This window comes from Agelaius tricolor, unplaced genomic scaffold, assembly GCF_023055355.1.
Source record: "Agelaius tricolor isolate 1412-34295 unplaced genomic scaffold, bAgeTri1.0.p SCAF_79, whole genome shotgun sequence".
Classification (NCBI taxonomy): domain Eukaryota; kingdom Metazoa; phylum Chordata; class Aves; order Passeriformes; family Icteridae; genus Agelaius; species Agelaius tricolor.
Window position 1 is genome coordinate 330,164 of NW_027269339.1, and position 13,020 is coordinate 343,183.

At 44.3% G+C, this 13,020-nt stretch overlaps 1 protein-coding gene across 2 annotated transcripts; it reads right to left on the minus strand.

Annotated features, from left to right (window-relative positions):
• Positions 1-389: 389 nt before the first annotated feature.
• LOC139585475 (regucalcin) lies at positions 390-12,275 on the minus strand. Of its 2 annotated transcripts, XM_071418246.1 has the most exons (7): positions 11,972-12,268; positions 11,386-11,551; positions 8,407-8,589; positions 6,906-7,121; positions 5,328-5,459; positions 1,541-1,695; positions 390-806 (listed from the first exon to the last, which is right to left on the minus strand). In XM_071418246.1, the coding sequence occupies exons 2-7, from the start codon at positions 11,546-11,548 to the stop codon at positions 756-758; spliced, it is 900 nt and encodes a 299-aa protein (XP_071274347.1). In that variant the 5' UTR covers positions 11,549-11,551; positions 11,972-12,268; the 3' UTR covers positions 390-755. The 2 variants fall into 2 exon arrangements, with proteins under 2 accessions (XP_071274347.1, XP_071274346.1); XM_071418245.1 differs by lacking the exons at positions 390-806; positions 1,541-1,695 and having other exon boundaries at positions 4,669-5,459; positions 11,972-12,275.
• Positions 12,276-13,020: the final 745 nt, after the last annotated feature.

Here is a 13,020-nt window from a genome sequence, read left to right on the forward strand (position 1 = left end):
GTTCTGGAGGAGGTATGTGCAGGTTGTGCTGTATGCCCAAACAGCCAAGAATGCCCAATGTTTTCCTGTGATCATGGATGTCCCCAGAACAGGCCAAGGTCTTCAAAGGATAGAAAAGCACATGGTTCTTGACTCCAAAATTTTGGGTTTATATATAATAAAATGAGCAACATGGTAACAGGCACTGGGGAGAGAGAGTGATAAGTTCCAGCCAGAGTTAATTTAAGCACAGCCACAGCTGAGGCCTGTTAGAAGGAAGTTGCAGATGCAGTGAGAGGTATTAATGTTTCAATTGTTGGGAACATCATAAGACAAATGAAGTTACAGTTAAAACAGTGGTAGGACCACCAAAAGGCATTTTATGAGGAACTTCAAAAATATGTAAAAGATACAGTACAACTAGTTTAATCAGTAAAACAATACAGGGTAAGTTGCAAATGAGACAGAAGACTACTCAATAAAAATACATTAAAATATTATTTAATCACAAAATAGAATTACAACAGTAGCTTAATAGGGTGAGAATCTTTTTATCACAGCAGAAAAAGTACCATCATATATTTAAAGTAAGTTTAAAGGGAGAAAAAAGATCAGTTTTAAAATATTCCATGTATTTCAGCAGTTTTTCATCCTTTCCTGATGAAATATTATAATGGTGTTATGGTTTCAAAGCAAAAGATGCTGAACACCAGAATTAGACCTTCAGACTTGTCTTGCTTACACCAGCCCTCTGTAATCCATTCTGAAGAGTGTATTTAACCTGCAAATGGATACGGTGGAACTCCTTTCACCCCCAGTCCTGTTATCTGTTAAAACACAGAGAAAAAAAAAATAGAGTGATAATTCACCATTATTAGGCACTTGGTTTCCTTACAAAACTAGACATGTTTTAATTTAGAAAAGGACTGTGTCCTCCAACTTGACATCCTACTATATTTTGCACACATCAGCTCATCACAGACTGGAATTTCAATGCATGCTCTTTCTCTAAAGCTCAGTAATCACAGGCCAGAGTCCATTCCCCAAAAGCCTCTTCTCTTAGATACTGCTAAGCCTTAATTCTGCAGTTCACAATGTAACCTTCGGCATGCACACACAAAGAGCAGGGCTTTAAAACAAATCCCAGTGGAACGATTTTTTAAAGAGATAATTTCCTGATAATTAACTAGAAAGTAAATAAAAGCAGATGCTGTTATCTGCCTCTGATTAAGATATGTAAGTATTTACCCATCCTTTCCATAAATAGAAAATGCAAACAGTGTTGGGAGAGGGAGAAGTATAAAGAGATGATGGCATAGAAAATTTGCACTATCAGCATTGGTACAAAGTTTAAACCCCGAAGTATCTTCAAACCTCTAAATGTGTTTAACTTTCTGCAAGAGGAACAAAAAAATACAAACAACAGCTTAACATATATGACCAATGTTCTAACAACTGCCTTTTTCCAGCTTCCCACCACTGCCAACTGGAGTTCTGCTACCTTAAAAAATCAAGAGTGAAACAACATCCTTCTAAAATGAAAGGAGAAAGTATTATTCACCTTGAAAATCCCACCAGCCTGCGGTTGCCGTGAAAGCCACTCTTTATCCATCCCATCACTGGCAGAAGTCACAAACATTTCTGAATAATCCTTTCCTCCAAAACAGCAGGAAGTTGTTTTGTCTACGGGAAGTTTCACAGTCTGGAGTCTTTTACCTGCAGGAAAACATGCATGGTGTTTCCTGTTTGTCGACTTAGAACAAGAAATTTAAACAAATTATCGCAAATAACCTTTGTAGAGCCAGATGTTCTGCAAAAGTGGGAACCAGGGCTGGACGAGGTCCCACCCTGACTGATGAGCACCATGACAGGGAGAAACCAGACTTCTGTGAACCCTGTTGATGATGATGTATCATTTGACAAGTTTCAGGTTCAGGTATCACCAACAAATCCCACTTCAATCCCAGCTTGTCCTCTAATTAAATGCTAACATCCACAGCACAAACACGTATCTGAGCTCATCATCTAGGCAGTCCATGGAGTCAATGGAAATGGGATAGAATTCCTCTCTAAAACAGGTCACATGAATCACGCCCTAGACCTGCTGACTTTTCTACTTTTAACTACAAAAGCAGCCTGGAGCGAGCAGAACCTCGTGCAGCACTACGGAGGCGTACCTCCTGCTACACCTCTACTGCCTGCAGTTAAGGAAGATTAATTCCTAGAAGTTTTTCCTGAAATTTCAGCAGTCTTCCAAATCAAGCTTGCATAAAACAGGGATCATGGGACATGTGAGATGTTTATAGAAAACTAATGCTACCATAAATAATACTACACATTTATTATGCCAACAAATAATGACGGTTTTAATGAGAGTAGTGAACACATTGCCCCCAGTCCTAGCCAGAAGGCTGTTGAGACATCTTGCAGCAGATTTTTCCAAAATTTCTGCTAATTCTGGGCAATAACAGCCTATTCCCATTATCCTTATTTTATGTACCTACAAGTGAATTAATTTCTCTTTCTAAAAATATGCACATGGATTTCCTTAAAATATGAGTAACTTCTCTGTCCTCCCAATTCCATGTGCAAAGGGCTTGGTCCCCTTACAGCAACCAACTTTAGTGATGTGTTCAAATAGCAGGATGTTGGGAACCCTAGAAAGTGACTAACACCAAGTCTGGGAGAAAGTAAGTAGGAAGGGCATTCAAAAGGAAAAAACACAGCCTGGAAGATATCATTTACAAAGCTCTGAGGTGTCTCCCTGGAGTTTCAAGAAAATCTGCACCTGGATGCTTTACAATCTATCTGGAGTATTACTCTGTGCTTGGTCTCTATTGAAGAGACAAATATAGCAGATCTTTCTGACACTATAAATGTCAAATGATCTTGAAAACAATCATTAGGAAGAACTATAAAATATTTGATTGCAGTTTCGATTGAACATTAGGAAAAATTTCTTCACTGAAAAGGTTGTCAAGCATTGGAACAGGCTGTCCAGGGAAGCTGTGGGATCATCATCCCTGAAAGTATTTAAAACTATGTAGATGTGGTACTTAAAGACATGGTTTAGGGGTGGAGTTGGCACTGCTGGTTGATGGTTTGACTCCATGATCTTGGAGGTCTTTTCCAGTTTTAATGATTGTAGGATTCCAATTTAAAGAATAAAACTAGCAGGTCACTGAGTGACCAGAAGCTATGACAAGACTTGGTAACCTGTACATTAGACACCCCCTGAGTCCTTTGCAAACCCTGTGGGATCAGCCATCAGCCTTTCCCTGTAGCACATCCTCAATCTAAAGGCAGCAGCCATCTCTGCTAAAGAAGCCTAGACCTGAAAAGTTGCTTCACCCTGATCCTCAAAACCTTCACTTAGGAAAGATGCCAAACAAACAAGTCTCCTGGTCCCATTGCCCTAAAAACAAAGTCCAGGCTTTGCTATCATTGAAACCTGAAAATCCCTCACGTGCTTTAGATGAGCTCTTTATTGGTGGATATATCTGCAACTGGCTGACAGCCATTCAAGCCACACTTAATGGCTATTGTGCATTAAAAGAGGCTCTCATAGAATTCTCTTCAAACCTGACTGGGTTATCTCCCTAAATAATTACAATTCATTCAGAATTCAGGAAATTGCAGATTTTAGATATTACTTCAAAATGATAGCATGAGAGGGCAGGTAAGCATGAGATATTCACAAAAAAAGGTGGCTCTTTTTGACATGGCTACTTACCCTTTGAAACTTCACAACACTGCTGTCTGCAGGTGCTATGACATGGGTGAGGGGGAGACAGAACAGGTTCATGGAAGAGAAGTACACTGAGAAATGCACTACCAACACATCAGTACCTCATCCATCTGTGAGCAGAGTTAGAGACTGGGAGTGCATTAGGGATATGTACTGTGCCATCAATATTCCTGCTATCCCTACACATCTGCTTCTGGACACTACTCCTAGCTTTCCCATATGAAAACACCTCCAAAAGGGAGAAGGAAAAGGAAAATAAGTGAAAAAGTGAAAAAAAGGAAGGAAAATAAAAGGCAGGAAAAAGGCAGAAACAGTGAACCAGAGAGGAAAAATTACTGAATCTACTACATCAGGAGAGTATTCAGAGGGCTGGTGGATGTCACCAAGGAATGCTCTGCCCACCAGAGCGAGAGGATGTGGGTCCAGAGACAAGTCCCAGCATTACTGGCATCTCCCAACTGGAGCTTCCTTCTCCCTGAGCTGGGGTGCAGATTCTGCACAACTGGAGAAGTCCTACAGGTTGGCAAGACTTTGGATGGGTACATATCAAAAGGTGAGGGGGAAAGCAACAGTGTCCCATGGGACTTACAATAAAAGCCAGTAGGCTGCCCAAAGTAATACACTAAGCTGAAGAAACAAGACTCAAAAATGGTAGAAGTTTCCAGCAGAGTCAGAAGCAAGGCTGGTGCACGTGCGCCAGGGTCTGCTGCACACTGCACACAAGGTACTGGCATCCCTGAATCCACAGTCCCACACAACCCCAAGCCTTCTGCTAGGCTCCAGAGGCATCCCAGTGCAGTTGCTCTTCTGCTGCATGATGCAAACTTGTGCTGTCTGGGATCTGACAAAATCATGCTACCATTCCCACCCAACACCCCTTTGCAATGAATGTGGTTCAGTTCCCCTTAAGTGCTTTACATGTATTTTCTACCCAGAGTAAATCATCCCTGGCACATCACTAGAGTCCAAATGAGAGCAGCAATGAGCAACAGACTCAGACAATGGGCACACCCAAGACATTACTGTGGGAATGATAAAATGCTGTGGAATTCATTAAACATTTTTTAATTGTTTCATTGCAAAATTGATCATGCAAGTAACTTCCAACAATAAAAAAGATGTTGCTGACATCATTGTCCCATGGGACTTGTAATAAAATCCAGCAGGCTGCCCAAAATAATATACTAAGCTGAAGAAATAAAACTGAAAAATGGTTTTAAGTCATCTTTCCCATTTATCAATGAGATAAACATTGGTCTTAATTTTGGAGGATGCAAGAGGATGCTAACACAAACAATTCACAAGCATAATGATGGTCTCCTTAGTGACTTTATCTTTTCCAACACAACAGATGCTGGGAACAAAGGAGACATATTTACAAAGGTAATTTTTGAGAGCAGGGACATAAAACTGTTTGAAATTATAAGAAAAAGAAAAAAAAAGAAAAAAAAAAAACAGTTTTTAAAAAGGAGCAGATACACTATTTCTGTGAGGTGAAAAAACCCCACCCCCCACTCTTTGTTTTTATTTCTTCTTTTGGGTTTTTTTGTTTTGTTTTTTTTTAACACAAAATTCCAGTCCATCTTTTGCAAGGACTTACCTGTCTCGGGGTCAAGGCGAATCACTCTCCCACCATCATAACAAGCCACCCAGAGTTTGCCTTGTGTGTCAATGCACATCCCATCAGGAATGCTCTCCTCCTTTTCCAGTTTGTATATACTCCTACGGTTGCCTGCAGCATAAAAAAACCACAGAACTGAGTGAGACAGTTGTTAAAATTTTTATCAGTCACAGCCCAGCAGAGTTATTTGTACTATTATTTTCAAAAGCTGTGCTGAGGCCTTGAGTTTTTTTCCCCATGAAAGAAGTAGATTGTGTCTGCTGCCCTGTTTGTTTCCTGAGACAGTTGTTTCTCAGCATGAAAGCCTGTGGATCAGTTTCTATCCATTGAAAGTATAATCCTTCTTTCTGGCACTTATTTCTAGTGCACCACTCGTGTTCCCAACTTACAATATTAAATGAATGACTGAATAAATTAATGTTAGATATATTAATAAAACTAATTACTTGTTTTAAAAGCAGTTTGAATAATTTCAAGTATGGGTTGCTCCAGCTGGAGACTTTCCAAACAGTTTGCTGGAAAGTGCCAACAATCACTGTTTCAACACAAAACTGACCTTCAGATCTATAAACTGAGAGCTTACGTAAACACAGAGTTTGGGGATAAAGCATCAATTTCAAAGGCATACTATGGACCAGAAAACAAACAACTATATCTGGACTTTTATCCACTGTTAGTAAAGAAAATTAAACCCAACTTTCCAACATTGTTTATTTTATGCTCTGACAACTTCAATGTTCCTCATATGCAGCAGTATTTTTAATGAGTTTCCTTTTTGCTGCCGGGGATTGTCAGACTGCCCACAGAAAGAGCAAGCAAGGATGAGTGAGAGAGAGAAGTACCCTATTTCCTAGGGAAAAATTCAGTTATAAGCCATAGCAGAGAGATATTAGGACAAGGTGCTACATCCAAAATTACTTTAAATTCAGAGTTTTAAAACTAAACATCAAATTGGCTGGGTTCTTTTAAAGCAAAATACTGCAGCCCATGTACTCAAAAGCAAATTACTAGTCCAAGTCACCTGAATTTTTCTTTTGCCCAAGCTTGTAGAAGCCCTCAAGGCTTTGTTTTGTTTTAAATTAATGAAGGAAGCTTTGAGTTACTGTTACCGTTGTTGCCTTGTTCTTTCTGCAGAATCTTCCTTTAGTAGCTTGTATTTTAAAAAACAAAACAGGGTGAAGAGTGAAAAAGTATCTTGAGAAGCTGGCAGAGGTTTTGTGCAAGACTACAAGCTTGCTGTCAGTTTGCCTGTGCTGCCAGTAACAAGAAACACGCCGCCACAGGAAGAGACAGATGAGATACACTTTGTCCTTTTTACTGCAAGATCAGATATGCCTTGTGTTTAGTAACAGTAGTACAGATTGTTACTCAAAGTGCCAATTTAAATACTTTATAGTACTACCAAACGACCCTGACTGGTTTGAGCCAGGAGCCTACGCAGACAGAGGTTAATATGGCTTCTGTTCATCCTCCAAAGCTCTGTGTAATAACCAGAGCAGAAACAAACATCACCACCTTTAGGCACAAGCAATTGCTTTAGAATACAACCATTCATACCAATTTTTCCAGTTTGGAGGTCGTAATCAAAGGCATCCACGGAGTAGGACAAGCTGTCAATGTAAAAGAAGGTTCTGTGATCCAGCGACCAGTCCAGCCCATTGGAAATGTCCACCTGGTCAAAGTGCTTCACCACGGAGAGGTCGGGGAAGAGCGTGTACAGAGAGCCCTGGCGTCTCTCCAGCACGGCAGGACGGATCTCCTCTGCCATTGTACCTGTGCACAGCCAAAGGGGAAGAAGCAGGTTCAGAGCAAACAGACTCTTCTCCAGGTTTGGGACAGCCTCTCGCTACGATGGCCATCACACTGCCAGCGTAGAAAGGGGGGGCTTCTGAAATTTGAGGAAGAAACTGAGTTAAAAGCAAAAGAAAAAGGCAGACTTCCAAAGTGATTGCTTTTAGCAGAAGGTGGCAAAACACAGCCTTTGTTCTTTTGTTGAACATTTCTGCAGCAGAAATGGTGTGCAGCATGATTCCTGCAAAATGTTTTATTCAGTCACTCATGTATTAAGACAGGTGTGGCCAGCATTTAACTTACAATAAATCTTAATGCCTTGTAGAGCTGAGAGAGTGGAAAAAAATTACCTCCTCCTCAGAATGAGTCTCACACTAAAGCCTCTTTTAAAGTAAATCTCATCTTTACACGTTGAAGTTGGCAGATGAGACCAGCTCTTGAGAGGCTGTGTAAATGCAGGTTAAGTCAAGTCTTGAGACTGAATGATACAGCAAAGCACAGAATGGTGGTTTAAAATTCAGGAGGACAGCATCACAGCTGAGGCTGGAGGGCACCTCTGGACATCATCCAGGATCACCCCCTGCTCAGAGCAGGGTCAGACACCACAGGTTCCCCCCATCAGTGTTGGGCATTGAAGATCTCCATGGATGAAGACTCCATACTCTCCCTGGACAACCTGTTCCACTGTCTGGTCATCCTCAGTAAAAGAGTTTCCTTACACTCATACAGAATTGGCCGAGTTTCAGTTTGTGCCCACACCTTCTGGTCTTTCAGTGGGCACCACTGAGCAGAGCCTGGCCTCCATCTCTTTTACTCCCACCACAGTCAGGTACTTCACATACAGGTGGGATCCCCTGAGCCTTCTCATCTCCAGGATGAATAGTCCCTTAGTTTTTAGAAATAATATTCTGAGCTACAGAGAACAAACCACACAATATAATAAATTTCTCACTTAAAAAGTATTTTCTATTGGCACCCTTCCAGTATTCAAAACAAGCAGCTGACAGGAAAGAGGCAAGGCCAGTATCTTAAACTAGGCAGGCTTGGTGTAGTCAGCCTCTTTTTAACAAAATAGTCCAGATTAGATAGTGCCCAGGTGATATAAACAAATCTGCAAATGGATTTAAACTCTGTTTGAAGAAAACAAAAAAAAAAAAAATCCCCACCATTTAACTGTGAAGGAAAACTTGCTGCATCTACAATTGATCACCCCTCTTATCACCAAAACCCAGCAAGCACCGGAGGGAAGAAAGAGACTGCAGCATACCTGCAAAATACCTCCCTGCAGGATCCACCTTCCCATCATTGAACCGGGTGTTTGCTTTATCCTTGTCCACTTGAGTAATGGTGGTTACCAGCTCCTCTTTCCATTTCAAAGCAGCAAACCTGGTTCCCAGGGTGATGACATAATCCCCAGACTGACGGAGAGCCACGGAGCTCACAGGAGCATCTGGAAACGGGGTGAAATTGAAAAGTGAGATGTGCTATGAAGAGACATTTCTTTCCTGCCCTCCTTAGACATGCCAATTGAACTCAGCAGAACCATAGGCAAGAGAAACAACCTACTTTTCTTCCAACAAAACTGATGTTTAAATACATAGAAACAGATTATGTCACATGAACTTGAGTATTACCACTGCTTCCAGGAGCTATAATCATTACCAGCACCTAGTTCTGCTAGGTGCTTTATGGAAAAAAAAAAAGTATAAAAGGGGGGACAGGAACATATGCTTTTCACAATAGCTTACTGTGTGGGTTCTCCTCTCTCCAAGGGAAAAATCAATTGCCACAACAGCTCTAGAGCAACAGTGTTTATTTAGCACAGCTCCTGTGTAAATGAGCCGTGAAGTGATGGAGGCAGAGTATCTCTGCACTGGGACAGGTCACACGGGGCAGAGAGACACCCCCCAGACCACACTGCTGTGCCACTCAACCTCCAGCAGCACCAAAAACACACCAAGGAGTGGCAGAGCCCCCCAAGAGCTAAAACAAAAGAGAATATTAGTTCACACTCACTTTCCATGATTTCACTTGAGCTATTACGCATAAAACCTCAATTACATGTTATTATAAAGGAATTAGTAAAAGAAAACAGTGAGTGCAAAGACAACATTTCTGTAAAAGCCTTCAATCAGATGCAATCTAAGGAATAATAACTTTAGGCAGGGCAACCAAGTCTGACATAGTATTTTCTATGAATGGGACTAATCACTAATTTTCTAATTTAAAACCGAAACATTTCTTGTATTTATGGCTTTGCAGGGGTGTAATTAGGTAGTACTTTCACAAACACTTATAATCACCACCAGCCACCACTGGGTGACAAGAGGAACTGCTCCTTTCCAGCTGTTTGCTCATGGCTCAGGATGCCCCTTCCCTTTGGAGCCCTGGCAGCAGTACCACCGTGACAGAAATCCAAATGCTATTTGTCCCCAGCACTGGAGATGAACACCTGACTGCAAGCTCAGCTCCAGCAGCTGAGGCTGCTGGAGCTCTGGGCTCACTCACACTGGGGTGCCACCCCTCCTTCCCGTGGCAGCACAGAGGGCAGCAGTGTCCCCTGAGCCGTGTGTGGCACCTGCCGCATGCAGTAATTTTGCTGCTCTTTGGATTGCCAGTAACCACACTAATAGCAGTGGTTTTCTGCCTCTAGCAGCAGGAGGGGTTTCCTAGCAGAGCATGAGATTGCAAGTCTACTTTTACTCTCCCAGGAAAAGGCCTGGGGCCATGGCTTGGAGGAGTCCTTCCTCCTGGGCAGCACCCAGGGGTCCCTCCCACCCTGGGGGCAGCAGCCCCCAAGCACAGCTGTCCACTGGAGGTGTTGGACATCCAGGTGCCCCTGCAGCCACAAGAACAGCTCCACACCTTCCTGACAAATCACCCCAGAGGAAAGGGGTGCATGAGGACACAGCCACCCTACTGCTCACTGCACAAACCCAGCACAAGGAGTGCCTCAGCCCAGGCACCCAGCTCAGGCTGCTGTGACCCCAGAGGGATTTGTCGAAGCAGCATCTGCAGGAATTGATTGATTTGCACCATTCTGCACCCAAGAGAAAACTGACCATAAGGCCTCCCCTCCAGGCCCAGTTATGCAGCTATGGTGTTCCCCCTGTAAAGTTAAAAAGGGCATTTGAAGTTGTTTCTGAGCATGGCATTGTTGCAATTCTCTAATTAAAACCTTTAATAATTAATAATTTCTCTTAGTTTCCACTTTGGAAGCCTGCTACTATAATCACACGGCATTCTTTGGTTGTTTGGGGGTTGTTTTTTTTCTTTTAATTGTGGCATTCCCAAAGACACAGCTATTAATCATAACTGTTCTATTACTAAAGAGAGGAAACAATTAACAAAAAAATAAAAGAAAAACAAGAGCTACTTCAGCTGCTCTCCTTTCCACATCTCCAGAGAGGCTACAAGCAAAAGACTACACCTTTGAGAGCAGATCAATCTGGGGGAAAGGAGATGCACATTCCCTCAGCTAAGCTAAGAGGAAAAAAGTTTGGGAAGCAACACTTCCAAAATCACCATCAGGCCTTCTCTCATCTTGAAATTGGCAACTACAGTGATTTGGAAGGCAGATAAGCCCAGATCATTTTCTAGTGAATAATGTGAACAGCTTATAGGTAGGCAAAATTGATTTTCACCGAGTGCTATTGAACATGGGAAAATAATAAATTGCACTGAAACCACTTAAGGAGCTGTCTCCCAACACAAATATTTACTCTATCACATCCAGCAGTAAATCTGGAATCCTTTTGTAATGTGAGTTGGCATATCTCTTCCTTTCTGGAAAAAATACTTGAGCCATTGAGACTCTAGCTGGTGATACCACTACCTTGAAAAAGTATCGCCTTCTTAAAGCATTATTGAAAATCATCTTTCATAACATAGAAAATGTTTCATAATACAGAAAATGTTATGAGCACTGATTCACATCAGAACTACTACAGACACCAACAGAAGAACTTTACCTCTGGGACAAAGTACGAATAAAAGAGAGCGAGCTGAGGACAACTTACAGGGAAAGGAAATAGATCAAACTTAACCCAGTACTAAAAAAATCATAAGGAAAGTTCCCAGGACTAGGTCTGATCTGTATCTAGGTCTCCTGGTGTGCTGGCAACCGAGGAAACCCAGGCTGTAGGGAAGGGTCTCCAGATCTGAGCCAGTGCAGCAGCCAAGGGGCAGAGCCCGAGTCCCAGCACGCAGCTCCCGCACACCGGGAGGGTTTTCCAGGGCTCCTTACCCAGGGCAATGGCCTGTGCTTGCCTGGTGACGGGGCTCCAGCGGCACACCTTCCTGCCCGTGATGTCCACGTAGAGCAGCGCGCCCTCCCTCTCGTCCCACACGGGCGACTCGCCGATCCTGCAGCCCTCCCTGGCCACGCACTCGATGCTGACAGATGACATGGCCTGCGGGGAAGCGACACCGCTTTACAGCCCGGCCCCGCCGGGCCTGCGGGGAGCCAGCCACCAGCGGGAACGGGGGGGAAAAAAAAAAACCAACAAAAAAAACCACCAAACCACAAGGAAGGGAGAAATTGAGTCGGGGTGCGGGCGGGCGCAGAGAGGCCAAGGCCGCTCCGCGGCGGGCCCGCCCCCGCATGCCCGGCTGCTGGGGCGCAGCGTGTGTGTGTGTGTGTGTGTCGGGTGTGTGTGTGTGGGGGGGTGTGTGTGTAGGTGTGGGTGTGTGAGCCGCCGTGTCATGTTCACACGGCGTGTGCGGGACCCTGCCTACCCGCCTGCCGGTGACCGCGGGAGAGAAGAGCAGCGATAACAAGCATCAATAACTCACAATAGCAAGGAAGCGCCCCCAGCCCGCCCCGGCCGTACCTGTTCGCAGCGCGCAGCAGGAGCGCTCCCGCTCCCGCCGCTCTTATAGCGCTCCTTGGGTACCCCCGGCAGGGGCGGGCTGCGCGGCCGGGCCCTTCGGGATCCTCCTCTCCCGACACGGCCAGCCCAGGAGCCGGCGGTGGCGGCTGTCCGAGCAGCAGCGGCTCGGCACCCCTCTTCCAAGAGCTGCAGAGAGGGAGAAGAGGGAGAAGAGCTTTCTTTCCCACTACGGTGGCCAAGTTTCTCAGCCCCCGGAGAGGCTGATTCCCTCAAGGCCTGGTTTCTCCCTGCCTTCTTGCTCTGGTGGAGGTGGCCACAGAGACTTGGCCCTGACTTCAGCACCAGAGATCCTTCACAGCTCCTGCAGCAGCACCTTGGTTATCCAGATATCCCGGGCCTTCAGTGTGCCCTGTCCTCTTTTACTCCCCTTGCTGTTTAGTCTCAAAAAACTTCCAAAGGCAGGAGGCAAATAGCTGGCAACAAAATTTGCAGATAGAGTTGTCTGTTGCGCCTGCTTATCTCTGTGCTATGGCCACTATAGCTCCCAGGCCTCAAGTCTCAAAGCAGGTCTTTATCCCAGGTCTCCTCTTCAGCATCCCATGACATACTGCCTTTTGCTTGGAGCTGGTGATCCCCACAGGGATCAGTGACATCAAGTGGCTTCAGTGGCCTTGTGTGTCTCCGCCTGGAAACTCAGGAGCACAAGGCAGGCACAGGCTGGCTTGCTGCTGCATCCCCACAAACCAGAATTAACTCAGCTGCTGCAAAGCTCGCCTCTTCCCCATCCAGACTCTGGTTTCCAGCTGGCTTATGTAGCAGGCCCATTATTCAAGGAGCACTGCACACCAGTGATCCCATAGCACCCACCAGGTCTTTTAGGAGGTAGTTCCCACACAGCTCCTCTTAGATATTTTATCTGGTCCTTATCATGTGTGAGAACCCAGAACATCCATTTGGCTGTCCAGGACGGCCAAAACCCCTGCCAGGGGGCTCAGAAGCCCTGGCATGGAGCCCAAAACACCTGTGGTTTTGATTATGACCCGTGGAGC